Source organism: Melampsora larici-populina, assembly GCF_000204055.1.
Source record: "Melampsora larici-populina 98AG31 unplaced genomic scaffold MELLAscaffold_4, whole genome shotgun sequence".
Classification (NCBI taxonomy): Eukaryota; Fungi; Basidiomycota; class Pucciniomycetes; order Pucciniales; family Melampsoraceae; genus Melampsora; species Melampsora laricis-populina.
The window spans coordinates 671,581-699,021 of NW_006768768.1; the positions used below are offsets into that span (position 1 = coordinate 671,581).

The 27,441-nt window shown below is 38.3% G+C and overlaps 5 protein-coding genes across 5 annotated transcripts; 3 read left to right on the plus strand and 2 right to left on the minus strand.

Moving 5' to 3' along the window:
* Positions 1-220: 220 nt before the first annotated feature.
* MELLADRAFT_92265 (uncharacterized protein) lies at positions 221-1,767 on the plus strand (the record flags this gene model as incomplete). Its single annotated transcript, XM_007405442.1, has 10 exons — positions 221-347; positions 427-486; positions 577-639; positions 719-811; positions 880-948; positions 1,034-1,111; positions 1,190-1,261; positions 1,335-1,406; positions 1,505-1,705; positions 1,748-1,767. The coding sequence occupies 10 exons, from the start codon at positions 221-223 to the stop codon at positions 1,765-1,767; spliced, it is 855 nt and encodes a 284-aa protein (XP_007405504.1).
* Positions 1,768-5,071: 3,304 nt separating this feature from the next.
* Positions 5,072-8,937, minus strand: MELLADRAFT_115320 (uncharacterized protein; the record flags this gene model as incomplete). The annotated part of the gene is made up of 8 exons (XM_007405778.1): positions 5,072-5,887; positions 5,971-6,059; positions 6,175-6,537; positions 6,629-6,727; positions 6,804-6,957; positions 7,021-8,450; positions 8,522-8,606; positions 8,715-8,937. The coding sequence occupies 8 exons, from the start codon at positions 8,935-8,937 to the stop codon at positions 5,811-5,813; spliced, it is 2,520 nt and encodes an 839-aa protein (XP_007405840.1).
* A 1,181-nt stretch (positions 8,938-10,118) lies between these two features.
* MELLADRAFT_74104 (uncharacterized protein) lies at positions 10,119-12,237 on the plus strand (the record flags this gene model as incomplete). The annotated part of the gene is made up of 6 exons (XM_007405443.1): positions 10,119-10,185; positions 10,256-10,391; positions 10,468-10,543; positions 10,633-10,711; positions 10,783-11,722; positions 11,835-12,237. The coding sequence occupies 6 exons, from the start codon at positions 10,119-10,121 to the stop codon at positions 12,001-12,003; spliced, it is 1,467 nt and encodes a 488-aa protein (XP_007405505.1).
* A 779-nt stretch (positions 12,238-13,016) lies between these two features.
* MELLADRAFT_102672 (uncharacterized protein) lies at positions 13,017-14,314 on the plus strand (the record flags this gene model as incomplete). Its single annotated transcript, XM_007405444.1, has 6 exons — positions 13,017-13,125; positions 13,387-13,502; positions 13,580-13,651; positions 13,757-13,938; positions 14,034-14,118; positions 14,219-14,314. The coding sequence occupies 6 exons, from the start codon at positions 13,017-13,019 to the stop codon at positions 14,312-14,314; spliced, it is 660 nt and encodes a 219-aa protein (XP_007405506.1).
* Positions 14,315-24,515: 10,201 nt separating this feature from the next.
* MELLADRAFT_70875 (uncharacterized protein) lies at positions 24,516-26,919 on the minus strand (the record flags this gene model as incomplete). Its single annotated transcript, XM_007405777.1, has 12 exons — positions 24,516-24,920; positions 24,983-25,017; positions 25,083-25,145; positions 25,228-25,380; positions 25,449-25,517; positions 25,585-25,760; positions 25,829-25,974; positions 26,114-26,225; positions 26,294-26,356; positions 26,421-26,497; positions 26,572-26,633; positions 26,732-26,919. The coding sequence occupies 12 exons, from the start codon at positions 26,834-26,836 to the stop codon at positions 24,776-24,778; spliced, it is 1,206 nt and encodes a 401-aa protein (XP_007405839.1).
* Between the last annotated feature and the right edge of the window lie 522 nt (positions 26,920-27,441).

Genomic DNA, 27,441 nt, shown 5'->3' on the forward strand with positions numbered 1-27,441 from the left:
GTCACCTAAATCCCTACTTTGATCTCTATAAAATCTCAACCTCAATCCTTGGAAAGTTTTACGACTTCTTTCTCTCTAACTACATCCCCAAATCCCGAGTCAAAAATCCAATTGTCTTTCAACGGTCTTCCAAGACTTCATTTTCAGTTGTATATTCACTTCCAGCTTATTAAGCTCTATAACCCTTTCGATTTACCTGCGTTTCGCTATATCCAATCAAATGGATGACCAATCTGTAGTCCCGTACTTTCAAGGAGCTTATTCCTATTACCAACCTCAGGCTACATGGCCAGTGAACATGAATACTCAAATCGGAGACCAACTTCAAGTCTTTGATCAGAACATCAGTAAGCAAATAATCCACTGGAACTTGAGATAGCGATGTATCGACTTACCCTTTATGGTTCTAAACTTACCTTTTCTAAGCAGCCAGCTACAACCACTCTTCGCACCATGAAACTGGAATGATGACATATCCTGAACAAAGTAAGCAAACCATTGATTTTAGTTTGACATCTTTATGGATGATGCGCACACTCATCTCCGTTCTATGACTTCAACTTTTCCTATGTCAAGCTTCTAACTTAGTTCTGAACTCATACCCTGTATACCCCGCTTACGACACTGGTCTGGCATATCGTAAGCAAACAATTGAAGCTCTCCGAGAATGATGCATCCATTTACGCTTTATGATCTCAAACTTACCGGTCCTCATCAGCCAACTCCGATAGCACTGGCGTCTTCACCAACCCTTATGAAATCGGAGCTCTTGATCCCTACCAATGTAAGAGAATTTTAATGATTAAATGTGGTATGACATTTGTCTGAATGATGTTCTCATTTACACTTTTTCGATCTATATCTACTTGTGGTTAACAGCCAACTCAGTCTTGAGCCCATCCTTTATCCAGACTTCTGGCTATGAAGCTTCGACATTAGCTGGACAACGTAAGTTGATCATTTTTACTTGATCCTCCTTTGATAGATACCGTACTCATCTTCGTTCCGATAATTTAAATTTACCTGTGCTAAGCACCCTGGCCCAGCTCGGGTGAAACTACTCTACCCGTCACTTCCTATGAGGACGGAGCTTTCTTATACCCATACCAATGTAAGCAAATAGCTCATTATAATCTGATATCTCTCTGAATTATGTACTGATATACATTTTGTGGATTTGAACCTATAGCGGCCAACTTATTCTTGGACTCAACTCTCACCCAGAATTCTAACCAAGGAGCATTCACGTTCACTGAACAATGTAAGTAAATCATCGATTTCTCTGAATAGCGTACTGATCTCCGCTGTACAATTTCAAAATCATCTTTCCTCAGTGCCCAACTTGAATAACGCTCTACCCTTCGTGGATCCCTATCATAATCCAGTTCTGATCGCTGCAGAAGGATGTAAGCACTTCGTCATTTATAATTTTATCCTTATCTAACTGATATACTCATTGGAACTTTACAACTTCACAACTATCTGTTTCAAACATTCAACGTAGACATTGGTCAACCGTCGGTCAACCCTGCTCGCAATGGAGGAATGGCTTACCTTGAATCTGCTCCATCCACCCAACCACATGACCCACTGTCTGGGATGGCTCACATCAACTTGACGCCAGGATTGCCAATGGAAGGTGCTTCCCATCCTATTCCTTTTGATAGCGGATTGATCCAAGCTCCTGTTGCTACGAATAAACCAAGTCAGTGAAAAGGTTCAGAATATCTAAGAGAGTTGTGATTAGGAATAGAATTGATTGATTAAAGATTTTCAAATTCTATTGGACAACTTTCTTTTCATCAAAAACGAAAAACCTAACAGGGAAACAACTCCCTCGTTGTCAGTTTGAGGGTTGCAGAAAGACATTTCGTGATGCACATAATTTGAGGATTCATCAGTATAAGCATAAACCAGCAAGTTGTTCGTATTATTTTTCTCACCTCATCTCTCATCTACCATCTCTCTTTCTCATTTTCTTTTAAAAAAATCAAATCAAAGGTCTGATCGTTGGTTTTTTTTTTCATCATATCAAGACTTTTGTCCCAAGGAAGATTGTGGAAAAAAATTCAAATTCCCATGGGATCTGCCCCGACATGATAGAACTGTTCATCAACTTCAAGAAGTTCCTAATAAGAAACAAAGGAAGACCAAGACTGAAAAATCAACGACTAAGAGAGTTCAAAAGAAATCAAAACAAACTTCTTCTTAAAGGATATTTTGGTCGCTTATTACCAATCAAGGACTCTCTGTTCACTTCCAGATCAAACTTTTATTATATAAATCTAGTCTTTTGTTCTTTATATGGTTGCTTAACTGATTGAGTTTGGAAGGAAATTCATTGGACTTGATCAATATCTTTTTTTCGATGCTTTAGTCTTAGAATTCCAAGGACTTTTTAACTTTTCTGTTTATCTTTCATTGTATTTCAACTCTCAATAAAAATTATAAAAAGGAAAAAAAATCTTTTTGAATTATTCTACATGATCTGTTTTCTTTTCCATACTTCCTTTGTAGCTCAATATATACTTGTAGACTCTTGGTAAAGCGCTATTATCAAAGTTGACTCGATTTTTTACAACGTTTTCTTGGACTCATCAGCTAGATTTTTAAAGCCATCCCATGATCTTATCTGCTTGACTTTACCTAAAGATACACTTCTGAACGCGTGTCCGACTTCTGAACCAAATGATCGTTGGGACAAGTATGATAGATGTGCATCTATGTGACTCTCCTGGTTAAAGCTGTTTACATTTTCAGTCAGCTTTCCCTATACCTTTCCCTATACACCCATATGTTATCATTCATTCATGAGACGTTTCCTGAGATTGGAACTAAACCAAGTCTGTGTAAATCTTTATATATATATATTCACATGAAAAATTTGGAATTCATATTCCAAAAATCACAAATAAAACAAGAAATATCAAAAGTTGAAAGCCGAAAGCCAAAAGCCAAAAGCCAAAAGCCAAAAGCCAAAAGCCAAAAGCCAAAAGCCAAAAGCCAAAAGCCAAAAGCCAAAAGCCAAAAACCCAGACCGAAAACCGAAAACCGAAAACTGAAAACCGAAAACCGAGTACCAAAAACCCAAAACCGAAGACCCAGCACTGAAAACCGAAAATCAGAAACCGTCAAGGATATTTGTAAAAATCTTCTACGCCCTTAGTTAATATGGATACTAACTAGGAGTCAAAGGCAATAGTGGTATAGAGAGATAGTACCGACAAGAGACCACTTGACCTTGGGATCTCAATGAACTAGCTCAATTTTTCGACTGAGCAAGGTGAATTTGCTCCGCATGAAATGTCAGGATCTCATTAGAGAAAGCCCAATTTCATAATTTATGCAAAAATTGATGAAACAGGGATTTCTTTTTCACATCTGAAGCTGCAAAATCGTTATGAAGTGAAAAGAGGACTACTGATATATCTTACCGAGGGAAGACAATTTTTTTACATGGAAGTTAATCCACTCTTGCTGATTTCTCTTCAACATCTGGTCTTGGTCAGTAGTAAATCTTGACTCAATGTTTTACATATTTGATTTTGCTTGGGGGGATAGAATTTCAGAGCGATTTTAGGTGAAAGGAGCCTTGAAGATGAATCCCAGATCACCTCCGATAAGGGGCCTAATGAGAATCTGGTATGAAAGTTTTACTTTTCAAGCTTGAAGAGTATTTAATATTAAGGGGTCTCAAGTGAAATATCTTATGACAAAAATAATCAAAACTGGAATATTTTTATGTTTTTTTGTTGTAAAAAGAAATTCCCGCTGCATAAAAATAAGTTACTGATTTTGAATTGCAAGGGTTTTTGAATGTACATTTATGTTGTATGAAAACCAGAGACTTTTATGTGCATCCGGTTTTCATAAAATTTATGTAAAAGAAAAGATCCAGGGGAATATTTTTCACGGTTTTGACCATAAATTATTTCAATTTCACATGACTTTAATTTTTCATTAATATATAAGAGAGAAGATTGGTATGTACTTCATATTCTATAAGATATAAGATTTCTTCATCTTTAAACCATCTTCTTCATCTCAATCTTGTAGTTCTAATCATACTGAGCCTGCAAATGAAGGATGTCAGGCAGAAAATATAAGACAAGAAAATGTTAGCTTGTTCATGATTATAGCTCCTTAAATCTCTTTTGACTTTGCATTTAATTTATTTCCAGGCCTTGAAAATCAGCAATCCCCTTAAAGGCTACTAGAGTAGTTGATCCTATCATCAGGCCTCCATCACAAGGGACCTCTCAACAAATTCCAGCTCCACCGATTCAATTACCTAGTCAGGTGCAGTATAATCATGAACACCTTCTGATATTTGGCTTACGCACCTGACTAGGTAATTGACTAGGTTGAGGTGGAAATCGTTGAGAGGTCCCTTGTGATGGAGGCCTGATCATAGGATTGACTGCTTTAATAGCCTTGACTGGGATTGCTGATTTTCAAGGCCTGGAAATAAATTAAATGAAATCCAAAGGCAAAAGAGTTTCACAGAGCTATGTATAATCATGAACAAGCTAACATTGTCTTGCCTTGTATTCTCTGCTGGACATCTCTTATTTACAGGCGCAGTTTGATTAGAGCTACAAGATTGAGATGAAGAAGATGGTTTCATGATGCAGAAAGCTTATAGAATTTATATTGTTTTTGGATTTTGAAAAGACTTGAGAAAAAATGCCTTTGAAGAGGTGATCGGAAAAGTTAGTCTATGGATACCACCAGATGATTGAATTTTACAGTTATCTTTTTCCAACTTTTATGGTCTCTAAAGAACAAAGCAGGTGAAATTGTATTTTATTTGCTGAATCTTCACTTTTACTGTCAGTCTCTTGCAACTACAGAAGTAATAATATGAGGTATTAATTATCTTATTTTCATTTCTTGGTTTTTGGCTTTCATTTCTTGGTTCTTGGTTTTTTGGTTTTCAATTTTTGAAATATGAATTTCAAATTTTCCTTCAGGAATAAATAACATGAATTCTTCAACTACTTGGGTATTTTTTCTCAACTACTTCAACTTTCTCACTTTGATAACTCATAATAAAAAATCCAAACCATTTGTACACCATTCATCAAATGTATTACTCATTGACATCTGTCTACTATGTAAAATCATAAACCAAACCAAAAACCAAAGAAAAAAATCAATCCAATCCCAAATCTTCCAGAAAAATACTATGCCAGAATTGTTTAAATGTATACTTCCAGAATGATCTAAATGTACAAAAATACCCAAACATTTTTTTCAAAAAAAAACAAAGAAAAAAAGAATTTTTCCATAAAAAACATAAATTCAATCAAATCAAATCCGGTAAATAAATAAACCTAAAGATATTTTAAACAACAAAAAAACTTCATGTTGATTTAATATTTTTTAAATGATCTACTTTTTAAATGATCCTATATTACGATATACATATAAGTATATATATTTATATTCAAGCTAACAATATCATCATCATCATCATCATCATAAGCACAACAATAAATTAAAAATACTTATAAACAAAAAGAAACACAAACTCATCTTGATGTATGTTGAGATGAAAAATAAGGTGATCATGATGTTTACATACTTACATTTTTTTTGATAATTTATACAAAACCAAAACCAAAAAAAACTTATCCAAATCTAAAACCTTCCAATCCTTAATTAAATATCAATCAACATCAAATTAATCAGACAAATCCAATGAGTTATGTTTTCGTTTTCCTTTAGACCCAAAAAAAAGAAGATGATCGAATCCTATTTCCTGAGTCATCCAAAAGCTTCATAAATCTTCTCTTCTTAATTAAAAACTACGTCAAATCCAATGGTATATGTCTCAAAAGAATATGATAAGCATCACAAATCGAACGAAAAGCGTCTTCTCGAGCTATGCAAAAAAACAAGTTCAATTTAAGATGATCTCATGATTCGATCAATCTCTTCATAACGACTAATCAAATCATCACTAACCTAGATATTCAATCACATTCCTTAATAACATAATCCGATCTTGTTGTCTCAACTTTAACTTGACCTCTGAAGGATTGCGATGCTCGCTACTAAAAGAAATCAACCCCCGCCCCCCAAAAAGGAAACACCACATCACAAAGAAATCAATCTTCCCAAGTCAACCGATTTCAAAGTGTCTGATTTTCAAATTCTTAATTCACTTACAATAAAGCACCTTGACCACTCCACAGATCCGAACAAAACTCTTCAATCTTCTTAACCGATTCATGTCTCATCAAATACCTTAAATAACTCATCAAACAAACCTCAAGTTGATTGGATTTGCCCAAAACCATCTCTCCATGTAACTTACTTTCTAGACCGAACAAGCTTTCTTCAATCCCTTCATTGACTTTCAAAATCACCCAATTCATCAGATCTCGATCAAACGTAAATGAACTTCCATTCGAGATTGTGATGATTGGTAATCCATTAGAGGTTAACGAGGTAGAAGTTATGGATCCTTTTGGAATTGATAAATCGTTTAGTCTAATCGGTAATCCTGCTGATTTTCCTTCTTTTACATTCCTAAATCAAAAAGAAAATCAAAGAATATATATATAAAATATGTCGATATTATGAAGAAAAAAAATTGGAATGTTTCAAATGAATTTCTTACCAAATCATTATGGTTCCATTAGAAGTGATGGCCATTAAAAACTGTTGATTAAGTTGTAAGATGCAACAAGCCGAATCCAAAGCGATCGTAGGTAAAGCTCTAGATAACAAAGAAATTTCTTAATCAAAGTACTGAGTAATACCTAAACCAAAGAGAAATCGTTTCGTAAACTCACTGTCTACCAGTGGGTGTGTAAACCAATAAGGTACCATCATCACAACCAATGGCTGAATAGGTTGGATTGAGTGAGATTGAAATCACTTGTCGTCCTATCACTTCATGTGACCATAACTCTTGACCTGAGTAACTTGACACCATTCGAAATTTCACTAAATTACAAAATTCATCAGATCGTCAGTATCGAATTAACATGATACTCAATTCAAACTCACCTCCAGAAGCTTCATCTATATTTCGACATTCTAATTTCAAGTTGGTATCCGGATGTGTGGCAGTAGCACTCAAAGACGGTTGGATAGGAGGGATTTCCAACCATGCGCTTTGTGGATTAGAAGCCATCGAAGTTCCTACCGTTTGCCTCGCAATCATAGACCGTGAATCTTCTACCATCAAAGCAGAACCTCGTCGATTAGGATGATGATCCATGACGGATTGAAGATGTCCATTGGGATGAGAATGCGATAAAGTGGATGGACGTAGTGGGTGGGTGGTGGATGCTGAAGGAAGTCCATTAAGTCCCAAAGGTTCTGCTGGGGTGATCAATCCATCAGGCACTGATGATGTATAACCCGAGATCATAGTAGCTTCATTTTGACCCAAGAAAACTGGTCGGATCCTCCTCTTACCATTAGGCATGATGGTCATCTGTTGAGGTAGATTGGGGATTTGTTGAGGATGAACTGAAGTAGCACGAACAGAAGTTGGGATCGAACCGGTTCGATAAGGTTCGACGGCCGGTAAGGGTGACATCATTCTGGAGCTTTGATCAGATTGTAATCTAGGTTGAACACGTCGATTGAGTTTTTCAAATGGATAAGTTTCTAAATATTTCTTTCTGACTTCGGGTGAAGTTAAATGAATGATCGACATGATTTCATCAATCACAAATCCAGCTACATGTCCTTCTGAAGAACAAGCATATAAAGTCACCCCATCTGAAGCCCAACTTAAATCCAGGATATCTCGATCAAACACATCATGTAAAACTACAATCGGTGAACTAAAGCTAGTTAACCAAATCGAAATCGAATTTCTTGCACCCAATGCTAATGCCGAACAAATATTAGGACCTTCGATAGGTTTGTTCTTATCTTTTAAAAACATATTAGGATTATAAGCTGCCACTTCCACCACGTTTTCATGACCGACCAACGAAATCTCACTAGTCCATTGATCCCTTTCGATAACTGCACTAACAAACACCGGACCATTCATCGCATTAGGTGTAACAATATGAGCCCCATCAGGTGACCAACTTAACCTTCTAAAGAAAGTCGAAGTAGGACATCCTACAAATGGATCTCGAATATCGGCTTCTAATTTCCAATCTTTAGTTCTCCAAATCTTAACCGTTCGATCATCCGATTGAGTAGCTAAATATTCTCCAACTGGATCCCATACTACTCCTTTGACAAAACCTTGATGTAGATCTAATCTTTTTAATAAACCAAAACTCGAATCTAATCCATCCCAAATCAAAACTAAATTATCTAATCCTACCGAAGCTAAGAATTGATCATCATGTGACCATGCTAAACCGGTAACATCAGTTGTATGACCTGCTAATCTTTTCCATGGTTTCCAATCTTCAATATTAGTTGTTTTTGCACCAAATGATTTAGATGGGTTTCCTGTTAAAGATCTAGTCAAAAGATTGTGATTATCAGTATATATATTCCGAATTGATTGACGGGAAAAATAGAATTTCAGTACCGAAACCATACCATAACAATGGCATCATCACTACTAGTAGCCAAAAACCGACCACTATATGCCCATCGAACACAAAGCACAGCACCTAATTTTCCAAAAAAAGATGATCCGAAATGTAAATTTTTTTAAAACATCAGTTTAAATAGAAAAAAGTAGCATGATGAAATTGATTCAAGAAATCATACAGACATACCATCATGACCTTCCATCTGACACAACAATCTAGGAGAGAGTTCTTCAGATTGGTTTTCTAAACTTTCATCCAAGATAGGAGCCGTTGACCAAATCTTAATTAAGTTTTGTAAACTACCAGTGGCTAGTCTTGTTCCATCTGGATGAACATGGATCGAATAGATTGTTTGTGGGTTTCCTTTTTCATCTTCATGGGTTACCCAATTCGGTTTGATGATTCTCATGGTGTGTTTGTTTGATTTTCTGATGAGTTCTTTTGAGTTTGAGTTTTGATTTGATGGGATTTGATGGGTTGGGTTTGAGGGTTTCTTGAAGAGTGTTTCGGATTGATGAGGAAGTGGATAAAGTATTTCTTTCGAAAGTTTGAGTTCTTGATGGTGAATGGTGAATGGTGCTGAATAATTTTGCAGAGCTCAGCCTGATGTAAATATGAAGAGAGAGAGAGAGGGTTATTTCGATATAGTGATAAGATGCTTTTAAGCAAGTAAGCTAATCCCATTTCACAACTGTGAACCTCATGAATCGGTGTTTCGATCAAAATATCAAATTCAATTCAAACAAGAACCATCACAGACCATCACCACATTATCACTATTCACTACTAGCTCTTCAAACCAACCAAGAAACACTTTACAAAATGGAAACCACCAAACTTTTATTTTTCAAACCAAAAGCACCAGCTGGTAGTTCATTAACTTCAATTCAACTAGTCATAGTTGTCATCGAATCAAATAAAGATGTAGGACCAGCCAGTGGACTTGGAAAGAAACTTGGATTTAAAGATATGAGATCTACTACTGATGATCTGATTCAATCAATTCTTGGAATCACTTCAAAATCAGATGGTATTTCTTTTTTCTATCTCACTAACTTGGAATCCAAAAACCAAAACTCATTTGATTTTTGACTTTCGGTCTTTTTCTGTAGTGACAATCGAAAGTCTTACTCCAAATCATGCTTCAAACGTTATGCTTGTTTGGTCCGATTCACTTCCTTCCTCAGCTCATTTAGAAAGCCTAGAAAAAACAGATATGCAGATCAAAAAACATACATTTCACTTAGCTGGAACGACTCCTAAACCAAAGTAAGGATCGAAACCCATGAAGAAAAGAAAAGAAAAGAAAAAGAACCCCAACTAATCTTGAAATGGATTTTGTTGTCTAGTCCTGTGGCTACTCCAGCTTCAATGGTGGCTCCTCGTGTGGCTTCAAACACTCCTGCTACAACGGTCGATAAAGGTTCTTTGGGTATAACTGCTAAAAAGGAATCTGCTACATTTGGTGATTGGTATCAAGATGTAAGTCTTAAATGATTGTCTCTTGCTAGAATATCCAACCTATTGATGATTATTTTTTCGAAATCTTGATATGACAGGTACTTAGAAAAGGTGATATGATTGATTATTATGATATCTCTGGATGTTATATTCTTAAACCAGCTTCGTATAGAATTTGGGAAATCATTCAAAGCAAGTAACAAGATAAGATTTATATATATGATTGATAAAGCAGATGAACCTAATATGATTTGAAATGAATTTAGATTGGTTTGATGAACGGATCAAAGCTCTTGGAGTCGAAAATGCTTATTTCCCTATGTTTGTCTCTTCACGAGTCTTGGAAAGAGAAAAGGATCATATCGAAGGTTTCGCACCTGAAGTTGCTTGGGTCACAAGAGCGTAAGTGATCATAGTCTTCAATCCGATTCCCTTTGAACCAAGCTAACTATTTTTTCTAATTTGGGTTCTTCTTTAGAGGTAAATCTGAATTGGAAGAACATATTGCCATTCGTCCTACATCCGAGACGGTCATGTACCCATATTACGCTAAAGTAAGCCTGCCTATCTTGATGATTTACAAGTTAGAGTTCAGCTCGCCACTTCAGCTTAGCTCAATTTTGACGGGTTTTTTAATCTTTAGTGGATCCAAAGTTACCGTGACTTACCTTTGAAGATTAACCAATGGAACAGTGTTGTTCGATGGGAATTCAAGAACCCACGTTAGTATTTCAACTTCATGCCAAAAGTATCATCAACTAATAGTGACTTCGATCGAATTGTACTCCAACAGAACCATTCATTCGTACACGAGAATTTCTTTGGCAAGAAGGACATACAGCTCATTTAACTAAACCAGAAGCAGATACCGAAGTCCGACAGATTTTAGATCTGTACAAAGGAGTCTATGAAGAATTATTAGCTGTACCAGTGACACCAGGGATCAAATCCGAAAAAGAAAAGTTTGCAGGAGGCTTATATACAACGACAGTTGAAGGATTCATCCCGACTTCAGGAAGAGGGATTCAAGGAGCCACATCACATTGTTTAGGACAGAATTTTTCAAAAATGTTTAATATTTCAGTAGAAGATCCAGCTAAACCGGTAGATTCGAAACTGGGAGTTCAAGCTGAGAAATTATTTGTTTGGCAAAACTCATGGGGTTTATCGACTCGAACGATTGGAGTGATGGTGATGGTACATGGAGATGATAAAGGATTAGTCTTACCACCTAGAGTGGCTCAATTACAGGTGATTGTCATTCCGGTTGGGATTGTAGCCTCGACCACTCAAGAAGGAAGAAAAGAATTGTATGATAAGACAGAAGAACTGGCGGCACGATTACGTAAGGCTGGGGTTCGAGCTAAATCGGATTTACGTGAAGGGTATACTCCAGGATGGAAATTTAATTCGTGGGAGATGAAAGGGATTCCATTAAGACTTGAACTTGGACCTAAAGATTTAGCTAATCAAACTACATTGGTGGTTAGACGAGATACTGGAATCAAAACTCCATTTTCATTAGATAAACTTGATGAAGAGATTCCGGAATTACTTGAACGGGTTCAGAGTGAAATGTATGAAAGAGCTAAATTGGTTTATGATCAACATCGTAGGATCGTCACCGAATGGGATCGGTTTGTGCCGGCTTTGAATGAGAATTGTTCGTGTGTGATTCCTTGGTGTGAAGAAGAAAGTTGTGAAGATTCGATTAAAGATCAAAGTGCCAAAGAGTAAGTGTTGATTCCTTTACAATGATCCTTTTCTTTTTGAACTTGATATCAGAGAGGATTTAGTTGAATTTTGATTTGGTTTTTTTTTTGGTGTGGTTTTTCTTTTCTGTAGAAGTGCAGTTGAACAAGATGAAAGAGCTCCATCGGCTGGTGCTAAATCTTTATGTATTCCATTTGATCAAAGTGTTTATCCTAAACTTGAGATTGGAGTGACGAAATGTTTAGGATATGGTTGTAAGAAAGATGCAAAAGCTTGGACTATCTTTGGTAGAAGTTATTAAAGAAACAAACAAGCAATCATTGAAAAATCTGTCTGGTGTTGTTTTACAAAGAAATTTAGAAAAAAATGTGGTGCTTTTTTTTTCTTGATCTTGAAATTGATTTTTTTTATAAAAGTTTTGAAGTCGGTTTGAAATTTTAGTTTTTTTTGTTTGTTTATCACTTGTTTTTTGTTAACTTGATTTGAACTCACTTAGAGTGATTTGATATATTTTTTTGCTTTAATTTTTTTGGTTATGAGATTGATAGGTACAATCATTCTTGTAAAGCTTCAGTTGGAGCTGAAAGGTAAATTCAACTGGGCATGATATGAACTTTAAAGGCTGAAATCGTATGAAATCGAATTTTTCAAGGTCACCCAGTATTGAACAAATAATACCTTGCGTGAGTAGGGAAGGGATTCCCTCCTTGAACAGGCTGGCTTGGGTCATGATCCTGATTTTTGAAAAGTGCCATCCCATTGAGCATACATTCAACACATCGCCTCTTCCAACAAACGACACCCGTGGCGGTACGCACCCTGACTCTGAGTCTGCGCTGAGGGCAAGTTGGCAGAGCATTCGTGACTGATATTTTCTTTGGCTAAAGAAGATGAGTTTAAGCGAGCAGATACACCCGAGATACCTTTATATGGGGTCTAGTTACCGGAACATCCTAAGTAGACCACCTCTGTCCCAGGAGTAAAATCACATCAATTTCACCCTGGAAGTGAGCCTTTACTGCGGTAAAGCTTTTTGCCTCACTTCGTAAAAGAGTGTTTCGATGAGACCCAAGGACATGATTTATAAAGTTGATGTTGTGATGGCAACTCAGCACTTGAATGTAAAATCGAAAGGTGGTTATTCAAGTTGATGAAACACGAAATCAGTTTCGATGCTGACATGGTACTCCTCCTGGACTTGCTTGGGTCGCGATGCGAAAACCGAAAACATGGTTCCTAGTCTCTTCAGAATGAGGTTCAACTTTTGGGTGTTGATTCCATATGTACGGAGACCCATGAAACAATCACTATGGTATGAAATGCAGAAGTTCTTGGTTCGGTTGTTGTAAAATTGGCATCTGCTATGACCGACAACTTCCAAATCTTGGTAGAACTTTAGCCGGATGCCAAGGTAGTACAACACGTTTATCAAACTCAGCACTTTCATTCCTCTAATCTTCATTCTACAATTTTTTTTGTCAACTTAAACACCTATCACTCACTTAAACTCACTTCAAATTCAACAACGGTGATTCACAAAATAATAAACTTCAGTATGCTTTACCGCTATATCACATCTCTCTTCCTTTTGGCAATCTCTTTAGGTATAGTATTTAATTTCAATCTATTGTGATCATGACTTCATTCAAATGACTTGGAGATGATCTTTGAAACGTACATATAGGGCTGGTCCATGCTAAAGATAAAAAAGTTACCAATGATAACCTATGTTTCTTATTAGGCAAGACGCCTGTACCTTCTGACGTCAAACCTGATCCAGGAGTGAAATGTATACCAAATGTAAGCGGATCTCTCTGTTATGAAATTCAAATCCGATCGAAAGATGATGGGTTAGAAATTGAAGTCATTTTTTCCAGAGTCAAGCTTTTCCTTCTCTGAAACAACTTCCTGACGTAGAGTTTGGTGAAGGTAAATTCCTTACCCGTTTTGTGAGTGATATTTTTGCAATACGAAGATTTAACTGAGAGGCTCATAGAATGACCGTGTCCAATCGATCTAATGATATATGCGCATCGTTTTTTCATTTCATCTAGACTACAATCTCTTTCTTGAAGGATACCAAAGTAAGCTCCGTAAGGTTTGGAATCAAGAATTTCCCACTTAGTTTGGACAGAGAAGCTTTAAATTCTGCATTCCAAGTCTATGAAGCTATGAATGCTGGGCTTAGAAGTCTTGGGGAAACTCCCAAGGGAAAGATATTGAGATCTTTGAAAGGGTTAGTGTCAACTCTTTGACTTTTTGTATAAAGAGTAGAGATTGACCAAGTTTGAGAATCTGATTTCAACTTCATCTCAATCAAAATTTTCAAAGGACAACCTTCTTTTTGAAATTCCAATTGAGGTGTAAAGATAAAGATGTCACTAGTCCACAGGGCGCTAAACATCAAATGCTCAAAGTGAGTGTTTGTTTTCAGAATCTCAACTACATCTGATCTCCTTGTAACATGAATTGAAAGTTGATTGATAATTTTCATTGATTGATTATGAACAAACTAGGTTTTAAAGAATTGTGTAGGATGCACTGCTGATGATAAAGCAGAAGTGAAAAAACTGGCAGCTGCATGTGGAATAACAGATTTTTCTAAACCATGAATCAAACATACTATTCTGCATACCCATAAATCTAATGTCTTTTTGGTCTCATTTGTGTATCAGGAGGGGGCTCAAGTTGAGTTTTTTATGGCTTTTGTCATACAAAAGTTTGCCTTTTTTTCATGAATCCTACTGTACATTTTACATCATTGGACAAAGCTTTCTATAGCTACTAATTTTTAAAGCTGTAGTTTATGGGTTAGTTTCATTCAAATAATAACAAATTTGTGGACATCTTTTGAACATTTTCTTGTATTTTTTATGAAGAATCAGGCAAAAAATTTACAGCCCAAGAGATTATGAAGTTTACCTGATTTGCAACCGCAAAACCTAGAATGTTTCAACTTGAGCCCTCTTATTGAAAACATAAACAGTTAAGTTTACAACACAAAATCAAAGACCTCATCTTGACTGTTTCACTCTTGAAAACAGGCGGGCTTGACAGTGATGCAAGGACAACTTTGCATCCTGATTCCTATTACCAGTAATTTGCTCAATGTAGTGGGTGGATGACCAAGGCAAAAGTGTGCAAAAGCCTTGATTGTGGTCTATGTGTGATTGTAAAAACTTGAGAAAGTTTGACTACATTTAAAACATGAGAACTTTCCTGTGTAGTATTTTTTTTTGTAAAACTTCAAACTTGACACCCCCTATTGTTCCATTGTTCTCTTTTTTTATGGAAACTGATAGTTTAATTTCTTGTGCCTTGTGTTTATCTTACTCCAGTAAACAATGAATCAACAAGCTATTGCAGCTAACCAGTAGAAAAAGTCTAGAATTTTTGATTGATTTCCCTACCAACTCAAAATCTCATCCATCAATGTAATGACAACACAATAAATTTTGATGTTTGAGCACCAGTTGTGTTTGATCCCAACACATGCACATTAGAATATGAAGACAGTGTAATAAAAGTGTATCCAAATGTTGTGAATTTTTGGGGACTCTAAATCACACAAAGAGCACAAATAGTGTGCACTATTTCTAGCATTGGCTTGAGGTTGATTGGTGTGCATCTCATTACTATTGAATCCCACATTATTTCACCTGTGTCACCTGTGTTCAGTGACATACTGCTATGAGCCTACCATAGCTTATATGTACATATACAATATGCCTACATGATTGTACTAGAACTCAGAGAATCAAAGATTTTACAAATGCTTACACGGCAATTGTCAGCCCTCGAGCGCTTAATACTAAGCACCAAAAGGATTTCAAGATAAACTAAAAACATTTTTTACAAAAATATATAAAAAAGATTAACAAATCTTCAAAGACATCTTACGAATCTAGTCTCAAAGATTCAACTAGAAACATGAATAAAAAACATTTATATACAACTTAAAGACCTAGTATCAAAGGTCCACTGATAAAATAATGAAGTAGAAATTCCACGAATGAATCTATCAAAATAAAAGAAAGACATGAGTCCTTTCCAGTAAAAGTTTCTACTAGGATAAAAGAAATAAATGAAAGACTCACTAATATGAGAATCGCCAAGTACGCTAACGAGCAAGAGAAGCTAGAAGTATGATATCTCTGAGAAAAGATAGACCATAAACCAATGAGTCCATTCAGTCATACGTAAATAAGAAACAAGCTAGAAATATCAAACAAATCATGATAACTAATACTAACTTACGAACGTAAGAAGAAAATAAACTTACGTGAAAGATTTCCACGATAACAAGTAAGTGTCGAAGGAAACACTCTGAATACGTAAAGTATTGGTGTGGGACCAACCAAAGAAGCGAAGTAATGAATAGTACTCTCATTAGCATGTTCGGTCGGACTAAGGCAGACAAGCGGCAACAATCTCACTTACCAATTAACGAGGAGGAAAGAAAAGTATAAGAACCTACTCTTTCCATCACCTCAAGGAAGGAGGCATCGAATTACACATCATCTATAAAACAAGTAACTATTAGTTATTTCTTTCTAAAAAACAAAGTCCAGCGAGTCCCTACCCAGTTCCTTTTAGACTTCTTAGCTTCATCGTATAAGAACTGAAAGTACCTTACTGTTTACCGGCTCATTCCACTTCTTAGAAGAAAACACTCCAGTTATTCCTTCTAGATATTGTGTACTACACGTCACCACTACCCTATTCTCTCGAATCTAGCAATCCCCAGTTTTAATCGATAATAGTACTTCGTTAAAGACCCGTAGTCGAACTTGTTTTTCGCTATTCAGTTATCGAATATTCTTTTACCAACTAAACTCCGGACCATCTACAGTTGTTATCGCTTAAAGCCAACCACGCGCGCGCCCGCAAAATCGAAATTTACCGACCCGAGCTATCTCACTGGCCCCGAGGGGTCGGTAGGTGCTGAAAAGTCATTTTTGGGACAGTTGAAGGTGGTTAGAGCATCCGCACTCGTTTGCGGTTGTTAACTTGGTCACGTGCGGTAACAACCGCTACATTAAGCAAAAAATGACTTAACTCAGCCAAATTTCGCACTCGTTTGTGTTAGTAGCACTGTAACGTTTGTAACTTTACCGATAATGCATGTGCTCCACAGTGGTCATGCAGTAAGGTAACATTCAATTTTTCAAGTACGATTTCAAGTTTAAGAAAACAAAGGCTATATTTGAATACATCTATTGATCTTGTGAAAATTATAAAGATTTGAAACTACACAAGAAAGATGAACAATCTGAACCAATCCAAACTTTTTTTAATGTTTGATTCAGCTTTTTTCAACTGTTTGGTTTGTATCTCTTGATCTTAAAAGTCTTCCAGTCATTAGTCTTTAGAATTCAATTTTCTCATCTATCTCTATACATATGTGAAGTCTGAAATTCTTCATATTGATTCGATTGGTTTGAAGTCGAGTTGAAGATTTTCAAACGACCTATTTTAGAACAAAAAAACAAAAAAAACAATCGTAAAAACATCGATTGGTGTTAAAAGGTCTTGATTCAATTCATGTGACTGGGTGAGAGAGGTGAAAAGACGATGTTTGTTGTTGACTTTGGTATTGGAGATTGGGCTGAGTTGAGTTTTTGGAGTTGTAGTTGCTGTGAACAGGTCGTGATGTGTGCTACTGCATGCGTTAGCCAATCGGTAGATTTACCGATTCGCTAACGCAAACTGATGAAAAATTAACTACCGCGGGGCTAATTGTTCACCGGTGCGGAAAAGACCCCGCGGTTGCGTTAAATTTAACCTTACCGCACTCGATTTACCGCACGAGTGCGGATGCTCTTAGTGCGGTGAATGACTTTTTGAGTCAAAGTGACCAGCGGTTTTTTTTTCAATTTTTTTTTTATTATATTCCCATATATTTCGGACCTATGGCTTTATAGTGTAGTTATGGGTTTATATTATGGGTTTAGAGCGTAATTATGGGTTTATATTATGGGTTTAGATGGTACTTATGGGTCTATGAGGGCTCAATTTGGCTCATCTCGAGCGCTCAAGGTAAGGGCAAGTAAGGACTCAAAACAATTCTTATTTCATGTATTGTATGTATGATGTTGTTCTGTTTGCTTTTGACTTGTATAATAAACAACATGATCATAGAAAAAAGACAATTAAAAAATTAAAAGACTGGATTTATAAACCAGATTGATCACTTTATGCGTTTTGTTGATCTGGTTGCAAGATGAACTGGAAATCCATCGCAGCCTTTCGAGGGACGCATCGATGAGATCGATATCGCTTTGAGTTGGCCAAATTGTGAGCTTGAGTGCCTGTGAAGCCTTGGCTAAAACAGGAATGAGAAGTAAGTAACAGAGGAAACAAAGATTCAGATAAAAACTTACCGATACACATCCACTTGGCGATCGATCTTTCGAAAATACTTTTGAATTGTGGTGACTGGACAAGATCTCCGGACATTCTCAAAGAGATCCTTTGAGTCTTTGAAAGACTTGCAAAGATGGCTATGCTTTCGGAACTCTGATAATACACATGGTCAGTTGATTAAGCAAGACGAGTTAAAAAGAAAAAACTTACTGTGTTTTATGAATGACCAATATATTTCGATCAGGTTAAGCTCTCAATGGAACTTTGGTAGAAACAGACAGATGTGACCAGCATCTTCGATGACAGTCTGAAGCAACGGCTTCTCATTTGCGAAGTCGGATTGCAGGCTCAAGATCTTGGAAGCACAGCAAGCCGGATCTTCATCTTCAACAGTGAGGGGGATAACTTCTCCTCTATGTTCATAGGCTTCCTGAGCTTCTTTCTCGCGCCTCAATCGACCCTCGCGAGCAAGTTGATCTCGCTTTGTTGCTGACATTTGACAGTTGCCACACTGAAAGACCGGCTTGTGATTTGAAGCCTTTGCCTTTGATAAATACCAATCCCACAGACCTCGCTCCTGGAGAACGCACCGCACACCCTTAGATTTTCCAGCAAATTGAGGATGATCTGGAGGATATACCATCGTTTGTGGCTGGCCTTGAAGCTCGGTCGGAATCCTAGGATCGTCGGTTGGAATGTATGTATCACGTAAGAGATCCTTCTTGCCCCCAGGACCAAAGTTCATGTGTGAGACCCGAAGAGCTGAAGGCCCATAAGATGCATGGGCAGATGAACAATCAAATATAAAAACTCCCTGAGAGTCGGGGAAAAGGTAATTGAAAATTGGAAGGGCTCGTGTTTTGACCTGTTTGATGAGTTGGGAACAGTCCCACCATTTATCCCCATTGGCACCAGGATAAGTGACCACCGCAGCGTCGCTAAAGGTCGGTAAAGGACGAGTCCCAGCTGACTGTTCATCTTCAGGTGTGATGACTAAGCGACCAGTAGATGAGGCTTCGACAATCCAGTCGGAGTCATGAATGAGACGGCCTGGGGACTTCTTTTGTAACTCAGTCGTGTTATCGGAAAGCCAGGCAAGTCTAGGACGTTCGTTTGCGTGTACAGTGGACTCGTCATGGAAGAGAAAGACCGTTTCCTTCTGCCCATCCAACTTCTCGGGGTCGACTCGAATGGACTGATCAAGGTTATCGCCAACAAACTCTCGTGACCGTTCTCAAAGCTCAGAAACTTGTTTGATGTATTTTAGACAATACTGAACAACATCAGGGCGTTCATGACCGTCATGATACAACCCCTTGCTGTACTCGCGAGCTCGGAACCCTAGCTGACAAAGCCATCGATATGATGTAACCACCGAGATCTTCTTGTCAAAGCCAAACTCTGGTAAGACCACATCATTTGCGTGGTTGCACAATTGAGTTGGTGAGAGCTGTTGAACAAAGATAAGAGATAAGTTAGAAAGAGCAAGATAAGTGATGAAAATAATCAAGAGGTATTGAACTTACCTCGCCAGGCTTTATCGCAGTTGCCCAGGATTTGAGCGCATCAAACACTCGCTTATCGTGAAGCATTGATGTATGCTTTGAGTGATGGCCACGAACGCTGAGCTTGATGTCCTTGTGATTGAGGAGGTGAACCGCTTGTTCACAAATCGTTTTGGCTCGGCTAACCCCAGTTGAGGATTTCACCCTTGAAGGATCTCGTCGAATGGAAGAAGAGGCTGAGAGATACGATGCGGTGACAGCAGGGGAAGATACCCCGGTGATTGTAAGTTCAAGACGTCTTTGGTTGTATTCTCGAAGGTCACCGATAAGTTAATTGATTTTTGTGTCGTTCTTATACTTATTTGAAACATATTTGATTGCTGAATCTAAAGTATTAAAATACTCTTGAGCGGTGTTCTTGACCTTTTCAGTGTGAGAGATAGTGACAGTCTTCGATTCTCGATAGTGATTGACACACTGATCAATCCATAAGTTGTGAGCTGCAGAAACATCGATGTTGAAAGTCTTTGGTGGATTGATTTGATCTGAAGTATCTTCAGACTCGGTAAGACTCTCTTCATCGGTTGAATGATCGACTTCGAGTTCGGGAATCAGATCTTCAGGATCAATGTCAGAATCAGAGTGAGTCGAGGAGGGAGGAGGAGGGGGCTTTGCTTGGCTCATCCAATTTGACATGATGAAGTTGTTCTTTCCAATAGCTTTCTCTCTTTTTTGCTTACGGCTGAATCTAGTTTGTTTTGACTCGATGGCGGGTTTGCCCTTGATGCTTCCAGGTTCAAATCGAGGCTGTTTGTATCCTTTCATGATCGATCCAGTTTTGGTTTTTCGCTTTCCGAGAGTAGGTTCTGATGGACAACGTTGAGAAAAGACAGGGTAGAAGATGTTTTTGATGAATCCTTGATCAACTTCTTCTTCGTCAGATGAATCAGCTATGTCATCTTGAGCGTGGAGATTCATTTCTAAAGGGTCCAGGTCGTCCTCTTCGTTTTGGTAATCCATGTCGATTGGAAGCCAATAAGGCTCTGGTGATTGTTCGAAAGAGGAAGACAGAGGAGGTGGCAAAGCTTTGTGTGAATCATGTGAAGGCATTTGAGCTATTGATTGAGGATCTAATGATAATTCAACATTTGATAGGGATTTATTCTTGTTAAGTGTTTGAGATGAATCGAGAAAAGGGGAAGAACTGTGCTCTGAGTCGGATAAGAGAACCATTTCAATTCGTTCTTGAGTTGATTCGAGAAAGAAAGGGCTTTTGTCCAATTGAGTTCCGGAATTGACCGGAGTCGTTGCTGTGAGATTTGCCATGCTTTTGGCTTTTCGGTGGGCTTTCCATCGTTTCTTCTGAGCACGTGACGCTGCACTCTTCTTCGGCATGATTTCAATTGAAGTATATTGAGGGTTTTGAGCGCGGAAAAAGCTTGAAAATGATCGATATCGGGAAGGTGGGGAAGATCTTGAATGCAGACAATATGCACAAGTACACCAAAAATAGACCACCCATCGCTGGTCACAACCCCTCCAGATTTCGGACCGGGGCCGGCCCCGGGGCCGGGGCGGATCAACCTGTGGTTGGCTTTAAGCGATAACAACTGTAACTCGACTGAAACCCCAGCTTACTTACTGTAAGTGTTCTTTGACTTGGTCATATCCTTCAGTTCTCGCAACGTAAAGTTGGACGAGATCCCTGTTTATCTTTTAAGATATCAGGCTACTCCTAGCTATCTTAGCGAAAGAGAACCGTAAGGGTCTAGGACTGACCATCCTCCTCTGTAAACTACAGTAGGCCCTTACTAAAATTAATAGAAAATATTATATTATCAGTATTGATTGGATCTAATCTCTATTACTATTTCTGACAAATAGTATCCTATAGGTTACAATATTCCCCGTACCCAGCGGAATAACTTAGTCAGGGACCCGTCTGAGCAAGAACTAGGCCTACTCAGTACGTAGATTTATAGCCACCCTGACAGCAATCTTTTTATAGTACTTGAACACCATTTTGTAGATCCTTGCTCTTGCAAGCTATCAAGGTTCTAAAATTCACCTCCCATCTAGATGTGGATGTGCTTGACTTGCTGCTTGTGTTTCATCTCAGGGTCACTTGAGTGCCAAATTTTGCTGCCTTCTTTTGAGGCCAAAAGAGCTACAGCTGAGGAATGAGCAAGGCTCAAGGGAAGCCCCATAAATTCAAGCACAATCTTTCACTACATCAAATTGCAAGTTTACCACTGAGTGTAAAGAATTGAGCAATCATAGAAAATTATAAAGAAGCTGGGAGGGATCAGAAAAATATAGAAAAAAATGGTTGAATCCTGTGGTACATTCCAATTATCTTGCAGGTTTTTTGATTTCCACAGCTACAGTGCATATAATGTCAGAAACCCGATGTTGGTCCAAAACTTGCATGTATTCAGACAGTGACTTTGAAAGGACAATAAAATTGTCAATTTTGCTCCACAAGATGCAATTTCTTGACATTTTGGATGCTACATGCTGGCTTTATAAGCTGCATGGACAAATCAGTCGTGTGCACAGCAGAAAACCTGCATTTACCTGAAAGTTATTACTACAATGGCTTCAGAACCTCAATGAATATTTTAGACCCCATATTTAGCTTTCATAAATTGCAATTATCTAAGTGATTGAACAAAATTTCCATATTTGTGGGTTCTGAAGGTTTTTGCCCAAATCTCAATAGTTCTGGACAGGATTTGAGTTTCTGACCTGATCTCCCCCGTGATTATCTTGCTTTGGGAGATTTTCAAAAATATAGGCAAAAGTACGCACAATGTGGATTGAACCATTATTTTTTCAAGTTTACCTCCCCTATATTGACCGGATTTTTCTACATTTCCAGTTTTCTAAACTCAGTGGTATGTTAGTAACTTCTCTTTGAGTTCTTCAAACGCACAGTAAACCTGTCTGTCCAGATTGTATGTGTCAATTATTTAAGGCGATTGATAAACCACGCCGACTTTGAAGCTGATTTGATGCAGGTTTTTATAAATCGGACTCCTTCAGAAGATATACAGCTGCTATACTGATGTACAGAGCTGTACTGCTTCTGAAGCCGGTTTTTTAAGCTTTCTGAAGTCGGTTTTTGATTCGGATAAAGGTGTGTAGTATCCTTAAAGGACTTGATGACCATGCACTTGCTGTTAAACAAACGGGACGTTTGGCAGTTGTATTTTTGGATGTGATGCTTTGTTGTCAGCGAGTCGGACTCAGTGACCAGAATGTCAACCTTGAACCAGCACATTTTCATCAACATCAAAGGATAAAAAGAAGTCGAGGAAATCCTTACTATGTAGGTCGAGAACGTAACTTTTATAAGTTCATCAAGATTGAACGATGGGACAAGCACCCTTCAATTGCTTCAGGCGAGGCTAACAACCTACTCGAAGATGAAAAGACACCTATCAAGGAATTGTTTTCAAAAACAGTCGGATCCAAACCTCAGCTTTGGGTCCAGAGATTGAGCCACTACTCTGTGTCCCTGTCTGTCTATCAAGTGAGAATGCCCTTCGGCCCAGCAAGTCTCCATAACATTATATCTCTATTCTTTGAAACACAATGAGAGAGTCTCTCCATAACATTATATCTCTATTCTTTGAAACACAATGAGAGATTCAGTCTGGTAATTCAGATTCTGGTTTGGCATTGGTATAGGTACTCTTGATGATGTCCTTGAGTCTTTGGGCCCGTTCAAAGATGATTGTTCCCTTCGCGTCAAGCTCAGCTGTCCAGCAATCGATGTCTTGTAATTGGTCGGTCCAAGCTTTGTTTAATTGTTCATCATCTTGCTCAGCTACATTTCCAATAGCCCTTCATGTTCAACAAGTGGAAACTCTTAAAAAACAAGAATTAGAATGATCAGCGGTGATAGTGATCCAAAAACTTTCAAAAGGGATGACGCCGAGTCTGTTGAAGCCCGGCTTCAGAAACAGTCTGAAGGCTGCAGAAGCAGTACAGCTCTGGGAAGATGTATAGCAGCTGTATATCTTCGGAAGGAATCCGGTTTGAGAAAAACCGGCGTCAACCCAGCTTTGAGGTCGGCGTGGTTTATCAATTGCCTTATTTAAATCCATGTTGTGTCATTTAGCTTTCCCTCAACTCACCCAGATCACTTCAATTGAGTGTGCATTACAGTACACCAGGAGGACACTTGGATACATCCAGGAGGACCCTGGAGAGGGCAAATACACCCTCCTAATTGGTACCCAAATTTTGTTTTTGTTGGGTTTGGGGCTTTTCCCACGCAGCCACAACCATTTTACAAGTTTTGAAAACTTCAACAGGTTAAAAAAGGCTGCAGCTTTCTAAATTCTAGTCCATATACTTTTACTAGAGTAGGATTGGCGGTTTTGGGTAAAACCCATTGTAGAGACCTGGCCCCAGTATGCAGGAATCCGCCCAGGATCATCAAAAAATGTTTTTTTTTGCATTTTTCTCCTCAACCAGCACTCCAAAAAACTCGAGGCCGGCATCATAAGATAGCCCTTCTTTTACCACACACACCAGGCTACTGTGCACCTTCATAAGTAGTCAAGTGTTGTGTGCATGAGCAAATGCCTGAAAAGTGTGTTTTGTTAGGAGGTTCTGTACGCGCTTTCCAGGGTCGTCATTCAGGACATCCTCTTTTTTTGTAGGGGGTGAGACATCCTGACATGGTCTATTGCAAGACGTCCACCAAATATCCCACCGTCATGAAGTGTTCCAAGATGTGCTTGTACTGAAAACCCACCATGGCATCCAAAGGATGAAGTGAGGATGTCTCACCTTTGGTCCATCTCAATGATGTCCCAACTTGGGATGCCAGCTCAATGTCTCAATGTAGGATGGTTGGGACATCCTCCTTCAAAAAGGTGTCTTTGTGGCGTATTTTTAACTTTTCCATTCTAAGCTCTCTCAACTGTTTAGAAATGAAAGCAAGTCAGTCAGACTATATATGACTGCTTGTGCAATTTCAATGAATTGAACACAATCTCAGTTTACTCATCAGAAATGTTTGAACATATTGAGTGAAGAAGATGAAGTTGAGTATCAGGCAAAGAAGTGATTGTAGATGTAGATAAAAAATACCCAGGTACTGCCCAAGCCCTTGACTGGCCACATAAACCACTTAGAGGGGACTGTACAATGATCAGACTCTGGCGGGCTGAAATCAAAAAGTGGAGTTTATAAATATGGATAGCATGATGGTGAGACATTTTGATCACACTTTGAAAATCCTGCAGCTGGTAAGGACGGCAAATTTGGAATATGAACTTTGGGAGGTGCTATATCTGTTTCACGGTAACTGCATATGATCAAGAACAAAGCGCTTTGCAAAGTGATCATCTCAGTTAAACGTTCAAAAAATCCATAACAAACAACTCCACTTACATGTTTCCTAAGGTTGCAAGAACACCATGCACACCCTGAAAAATTGTGAACAATCATGAGAGAAAGAAAAGGTCAATCTTGAACAGAAGATAAGACTTACAACACGTAGGATAAGATAATAGCTTGGATTATAGAGGAACTCGCCCTGTTTGATTAAAGACATCTAAAAGTTAACAAGGTACTTCAATCAGGAACTGGATATCCGAAGGTTCATGTTAAAATTCAAATTTGGGTTCTCCACATACTGAAAAGACACATAAAACAAAAGTGATCAATATGATTGCAAACTCAATCAAGGTGTTTGCAAAAATTCTGTCTTGTTGTCGTTGTGATCCTCGAAACAGTCTTCTTTGAGCCTTGAAGCTTTGGTACAATCGATATAGGAGCGGAATGTAAATCTGATCCAGATTCATGCATTAGTTTTAGATTGGAAGATATGTGATAATAATATGGAGGAAGCACTTACAACAATAATGCATCCATCAAAGAATAAATAAGAGCTTGTTCCAATTCGACACCAATGTACCAAAAGATCCTAATTGAAGAATTGTTGCTATTATTCAACTTGAACTTATCTGACTGGTTTCCCAAAGCAAACTGACGATATGATGCAATGCCCGCGTGAGTGAAAGCAGTCGAGGAATAATTTGGACCACAGTGCATGTCCCTATGGCGCAGGTAGAAGCCTCGTCCCGGAGGATGTCAACTACGGGCATCACCAATTGTCGAATGCGGTGATATTCCATGGTAACTTGATAATATGCGATGATGCATGTCACTAAGATTGGAAAGGAATTTCAGGGTTTCTATATACCATGTACCATTGCAGAAAACACGTAGGCTGACCAGTTGGTACGAGATATATCATTACCGAGGACACGTTCATAGCCCATTTCACAGTGGTTGAGAGAAATTGTCCTACTGGAGTACTGCGCCGAAATACATATCCTTGCACCGATAGACAATGGCAGATAGCAAGCCATGATACTACTGAGTTTCAGCCCGTCAATGATGAAAATTATTTTCAATGTGTGATCAAGGATTCGAGCAGAGACTGAATGAAAGACACTCACCGCTACAAAGTTATGTTAGCTTTCAGAAAAACACGTGGAGTGATTGATGAAGACTCACCCGGCGCATCCACTTTTCAGCGTAAACTCGATCCCGAGTACAAAATCTGGACCTCCTTGGTCTAGGGTGCCATTTCGTACAAATGGCTGCAGAACGATTTGGGTCATGGCAACTAGTAGCCAGGTGGATACGTTAGATCATCTTCTCAAGAACAAACAAATTCGTATGGAGTGATCTTACAGATACTATATAGAAAGTAAAACAATCCACAGTGGTTTGCACGATCATACTGTATGAGGCCGACTAATCGAAAAGATCAGCTATTGATCCAAATAGATGTAATAATCATAAGTTGAGATCCACTCACTATCATTTAAGCCAATATGGTATATCTTCTTTGTTTTTGAGCGGACATAAAGGATGTAAGATGCTTGGGAAAACATTCTGACAATATATTGTTAAGTAATTCAACTTCGTTTTTGTTCTAGTTCTGTTTATCAGAAAGAAAACATCCTCACATTACAAACCCTGCCAAGATAACGAGCTCAACGTAACGTGACCAAGAGGGCAGAGTACATGGCTGTGGATGAAGAGAGAAAAAAAGTGAATAGGTAAAACTGTTATGTTGTTGGATCGCGGATGCTCAACAAGAAATAAATTTGGGGTATCAAGACACACCAGAAGGAAACTTTCGACATAATCAGCTGTCGCGTGATATGGATTGACGTCCGGAGTCAGGTGGAGGACAAAGTTGGTGATTCGATCTTTGACGAATTCAGACATGCAGAGGTATCGAGGCTTAAGAAAAGAAGGTGAATGGCTCAATGACTGGTAAAGTTCAAGGCCTTTTGCCGTTGATATATATTGACCGACCACTGCACCTCACTGTGCTCCATCATACGTGCTCCATCATACGCACGACAACCTTTGTCCCAAAGCACGCAACTGTTAAATACCGCAGACCCGTTTTCCCATAATCATACTCACCAATTTACAGCAAGCCATTTTACAAATTATGCGCTGCTTCCCAGCCTCGACCATGAACCTTCTGACGCTTAAGGGTTTTGTCAAACTTCTCCCAATACGAGCAAGCTCCCTTTTCCGGTTCCTCTTGCTCTCAAATCATGGAGGCTTGAGCCCATTAAATTTGCCGCTGAATTTGCGTCAGGTATTGACCTACGGCTGTTTTGACAACAGAAAAGGGTCCTGTGCTGAAATCAAACAGGACTCACAGATCCCTTCGCTCTGGTATCGAGAAGGTCGAGGCTCAGAATCGCTCTCGGATCACTTCTCGTTTCACACTTGGAGCCTGTTCTAATTTTGGCAAAAAGCCTCTACTTGAGACGCCCTATTGAACTACGGCTGTTTCGACAACAAATGTTGCTTCT